This window comes from Pagrus pagrus, assembly GCF_965226575.1.
Source record: "Pagrus pagrus genome assembly, chromosome: 11".
NCBI lineage: Eukaryota > Metazoa > Chordata > Actinopteri > Spariformes > Sparidae > Pagrus > Pagrus pagrus.
Window position 1 is genome coordinate 13,171,722 of NC_140195.1, and position 5,323 is coordinate 13,177,044.

A 5,323-nucleotide genomic window follows, 5' to 3' on the forward strand; every position below is an offset into this window, starting at 1 on the left:
GGGAAAAAAGATTTGCTGTCATGGTAAACCTACCTGTGTGCTCTTCCGGGTCGTCTTAACTCTGAGTTGGATTTTTATAGAAACATTTACAGAGTCAACACCGTGTGGCTTATGATATTGCTTCAGCTGTGTGTTCAGCTGTGAGTTAAATGTTTGTTTAACAATTTTTTTTTTAATCCCCCGTGGCATCTCTATATTTGACTGTAGCGTGACTATAAATCACAGACACATAATAATGTCTTCATCAAAAGCAGCTTATAGTTTATATACAGAACTGAGTCTATTTGTCTTTCACAGATTAAATTACCTGCAGTGGTGCCAGTGCTGACTCTGCTGGCTTGCAAGGTGAAAGATGTTCAGGAGGAACGTCCTCTATGAGCTTTGTAGTTGTGTGATTTGCCCAGAAAAGGCTGCACAAATGAAACTATATCGCCAAGGATGTGTGTCCCTGTCACAGCTGGGTACAAATGCATATATATAAAGAAAGAAAGAAAGAAAGAAAGAAATGAACTGAAAGGTCACAAGTTCAACCCTCCTTCTGATCCCTCATGTGTTTCTGATCTAGGTGAGCGTTTTTCTTCTCCACCCACCTACCTGTCTGATGCTGTCTGCACTGAGCTCCACTAGTTCAATACATCCTTCCAGGTGATTTAAATGCCACCACAATAGGTGCTTAAACACCCAGATGTGATGGTGGACAATGCACGCGCGTCAGCTCGCGCTTCAATTATCACGTTACGGTCGAAATTGGGAGCAGACTCGCTCTCTTCCCGAGTTAATTAAAACGCCCCCCTGATTGGACGAGCCGGATAATCCCGGCGGGGCCTCGTGCTCCTACTAACTTGCGAGCAGGGGCAGAGCGCGAGTCACAATCTGCCCAAGGCGAGGGAGGGCGAAGAAAATACGCGCCAGAGGAAACCGAGCGTACGAAACGAAAGGGGGTACACGAGCGCTCCGATCTCCGCGAGCACAATTAGACAGAAGTGTTTGGTGAACGTGGGCTATGCGCGCAACAAGGGGGAGCGCAGTGTACAGAGGAGTTGAACGCATGTAGAGGCTCAGCTTCAGACTCACAGCCTCCTTCTTGAAGAGTCACTGCACTGACAGAGGAAAGGAGTGAGGGAAGAGAGGAACTCCCTAGAAAACAGCAACTCTCGGAGACAGCAACGTGAGTACAGCCTACAGTTTTCCACAAAAAAAACCCCAAAACAAACCGAACCAAACCAAAACAAAAAAGCAAACCAAAACAAAAGATAGGATAGAGAGGAGCACAAAAGCGGAAGAGTAGACTTTTCCTGGTCAGAATCTGCTCTGGAAGAGAGAAAATGAATGTCAGCGAAGAGAACCTGCTCAAGTCCATCAGCAACGACGCGCTCCTCGACCTGACGCAGCGCTACGGACAGTCAGCCTTCGGGTTCGGAGCTGGCCATGGTCCTGGAAGCCCCGGCCGCTTCCCGCTGACGCCGGCCACCGACTTCCTCTCCGGCCAGACCGCCAAGTCCAACGAGAGCGGCGGGGAGCACACGAGCGACGACGAGGACGGCTTCGACTCTCTGGAGTCCCGGAAGAGGGGCTCGTCGTTTGGGGACGACAAGCCCGGGGGCCCGCTCGCCAAGAAGTCCAAGGAGCAGCGCTCCCTGCGGCTCAGCATCAACGCCCGGGAGAGGAGGAGGATGCACGACCTGAACGACGCGCTGGACGGCCTGCGCTCTGTTATCCCCTACGCCCACAGCCCCTCGGTGAGAAAACTCTCCAAAATAGCCACTCTCCTCCTGGCCAAGAACTACATCCTCATGCAGGCTCAGGCTCTGGAGGAGATGAGGCGGCTGGTGGCGTATCTGAACCAGGGACAGAGCATAACTTCACCTATCCCCACCGCCCTGGCGCCCTTTGGACAGGCTGCCGTCTACCCGTTCTCGGGCTCCGCACTCGCCACCTGTGCCGAAAAGTGCACTACTTACTCCGGGACACCGTCGAGTCTCTTCAAACACTGCAACGACAAGCCTTGATTTGGTTTCATCGCTCTCTCCTGAACTTTTACCTTTACTGCAACCCCCATGTCGGTCTTTCTCTCTCTATCTTTCTCTTTCTCTTTCTCTCTCCCACTCTAGTTATTTTTAAATCATTCTGTGGAAAATAAAACAAGTTTAGTCTGATGCATAATCTTAAAGTAAGGTTAAGTGATTATACTGCAATGTTTCATCCAGATTTGACATTGAAAATGAACTTGTTCAGGCCTTCTTATGAGATGAAGTCAAAAACCCTGTCACTTTTTTATTTTATTTTTATTTATTTTTATTTTATTTTTGTCGCTCGTACTTTACAGACACTGCAGGCCATGTCCAAATTATTAGTTTGGGTTTTTATATAAGTCATTAGCTCTTATTTGTGATCTATGCAACATTTAAGAAGAAGAAAAAGGGAAATGCCAAGAAAATGATCTCGACCTTTAGTTTTAAATCTGAACTGTACTGTGGAGGGGAAACGAGATGTTGGCTGACATGTTTGCTGAAAACGGTGTGTTGACAAGTTTGTTTTGTTATTGCATTAACTTGTTAAGTTATTGCACATCTCACATGATTGTATTGTACAACTGTGGACAAAAAAAAGCAGAAGAAGAAGATGAAGAAGAAGAAAGAAATCACTTGCTCCAAGCCCGGCTATTCTCATGGTTATGTAACTGCAGCCTATACATTGAAGAAGCGTTTTTGTTTGTGTTGCAACATGGATTTCATATATTGTTTATATGTCTTTATAATTAAAAACACATATCTATGCTTGGACCCGGTTTGCTTCATTTTCAACGAGCAGCTCGCAGCTTTCAAACACACATTGAACGACACATGAAATGTTCAAATGCAGCCACGATTATGTCATTTTAGCCTCTTTTTTTTTATTTTTGGCTTATAATTATATTGTGATTGTTAGATATTCTAGTTTAAGATTCACAGAAAAGTAATCCAGTTTTAAGATCGTTAAAGGGATTTGATTTGGGGAAAAAAGAAAAGATGCGTAAATGTGGAAATGAACCGTCAATTGTCGCCGTGTGCAAACCTTCCTCGCTGCTAAAATGACTTCCACTTCTCGCCCTCTTTAAATGAATTGGCAACTTTTCCTTTCTTGCGTGTGAGGAAGCCTCTGACGCGAAACACTCGGGTCTGAAGGAGCTCGCAGGGGGCTGGTGGGGCCTGTTTGGCACGCACCAGGGTCGGTGGCGCTGAGGGGAAGGGCGCAAAAGCCGCCCGGGGCACCCAGGACCTGTCTCTGGGTATTTGGGTGATTGCAGGCTTCCTTGGCGGGCTCTTATATACTCTGGACAGCTATTAACACGATTTCAGCTCCTGTCTCCCTGCTCGACTTAATTCAGTGAGCGTTACAGGGCCAGTGTCCTTCTGCAGGTTTGGGATGAATTTAAAGAATGGATGTTTGAAGTGGTCACAGTTTATTTGGTGATACTCATCAGCCTGAATACTCTGTTTCTGATTTAGTCTCTTTATTTGTTACCTGATAACTGACACTTTGCTCATGGGTGTGTTTGTGCTCCTTTGTTTCTTTTTTATTGGGTTAATCATTTTCTTAAAATTGAGGATTTTCTCAGTGTAAATAAAAAACACCAGGCTTGATGTCAGTAAGCGGTGCTTTTAGTGTTTTAACACCAGAGGCTGGAAAGTTATTTTTTAATTTAATCCACACAGATTTAGATTACGCTGCCTTTACATTGATTTATCAAATAGGCCAGTAAATACACTTTCCTCCCACTTTAATTAATTTATAAGTTTTACTAAGCTAAACCAAAAACAAACCTTTACTTCTAAGCCCACAGGTGCTCTACTTTTTACCAGACATCTTCAATAATTTGGAGTTTGTGCTTCTCCTACACAAACTAATCCATGCAGACACTTAGTCTTTATGCTATTCTGAGAGTGACTAAGTGATCCACTCCAGTCTCTCTCTTACAATTTAGCTGCATGTCACAACAACAGGCCACCCATGGCATCTTAAATTGGCCTCTCTGATGACACATGTCTCGTCTGAGGCCCCACGAGACGAGTCAGGGCAGCGGGGATGAAATGTGACAAATGCTGCCGATGATGATGTGAAGACTCGGGCCCTGCGCCCCATCAGTCTCCGTACAGCCTAATTGCCATAAATGAGATGGTTGCCTTTTTGCACGGACGGTTGGGTGGTCAGCTCTGATGTCGAGCTGCTGAGATATATGTTTTATTGTGTCACCTTATTATCTTAATGGCCATCAGCGTGCTTGGTGGCAGTGTGTCATGGCTGCATCTATATATTAAGACAGATTTGTGGTTTTGCTGGTCACATGTGTGTGTTTCCTGGCCCTTTAGCCCTACCAGTCATGGGTGGTGTGTACTTAAATCACTAATTATCTTCGTCTTTCCCTGTTAGATTATTATTCTGTAAGATACTCTTTGTGTATTTAGTCTTTTTTCCTGGACGAACACTTGCAGAGCATTAAAACAATATAATTAAAAGAGTGGTAAAGTGTGCCGGGTGTATTTTCATTTGATTTGATAGTAGAGAGAGAGGCATTTAGGGAAATAATGTTCTGGTCTTAATACTAATAGATGCACAGTTTATGTCTCTGATCACATTCACATTCTAGTACATGGCAGATAAATATCTCTTGGTGTTTTGATAAATACAACAGGTCTGAAAACTCAATTAATCGTGTTTATACCACCCAAAATGTAACGTACAGTAAAATGTGGACTGAGACAATAATTAGAATTTCACAAACACATTAATTCTTAGGGTGCGACACAGCAAACAGACAAACGCCTCAGGATGCCCTGGGCATGCCCCTGCAGAAAGTCTGCTATTTGTGTCATGATGTTAAAAAACAAAAGCACCGAATGAGCCCCTTCTGAAACACTTGAAAGGCTGCAATTAATCAAAAATGTCTCAGAAATTGTGATAGAAAACTACTAAAAATGCAGTACTGTTCACAGAGAACGATGATTGTACCCGGCTTAAAATATTTAATGATAATATCTCAGGGGCAGCTATTTTATTTCTTGCACTAAGACACATTTTGACCTGCTGCCTGCTCTGCACAAAAACAGTCTCAACCAGGCAGATTAATATAATTTACCGGTTATTTTAGCGTCATGTTAGATCACATTGTTGATGCATTTGTTCCATGGAAGAATTTATAAAAAGAGAGAAATGAATGACAATATTAGTGCTCTAATTCTGCTCTGCAAATGTTTATAAAATGGTTTCTAACACACAATAATGTAGCTGATGCGAGGACATTTGTGAGCGATATTATTAATGTACAGTATTTGCCAACAAGTGC

General features: G+C 43.8%; 1 protein-coding gene across 1 annotated transcript; it reads left to right on the forward strand.

Moving 5' to 3' along the window:
* The first annotated feature begins 849 nt into the window (after nt 1-849).
* On the forward strand, nt 850-2,783 carry bhlhe23 (basic helix-loop-helix family, member e23). The gene has a single exon (XM_084366434.1). The coding sequence runs from the start codon at nt 1,326-1,328 to the stop codon at nt 2,007-2,009; it is 684 nt and encodes a 227-aa protein (XP_084222560.1). The 5' UTR covers nt 850-1,325; the 3' UTR covers nt 2,010-2,783.
* The last annotated feature ends 2,540 nt before the right edge of the window (nt 2,784-5,323 follow it).

Excerpts from the sequence above, each read along its gene's own strand:
- bhlhe23 (XM_084366434.1), top strand. The coding sequence starts at position 1,326 with ATGAATGTCAGCGAAGAGAACCTGCTCAAGTCCATCAGCAACGACGCG.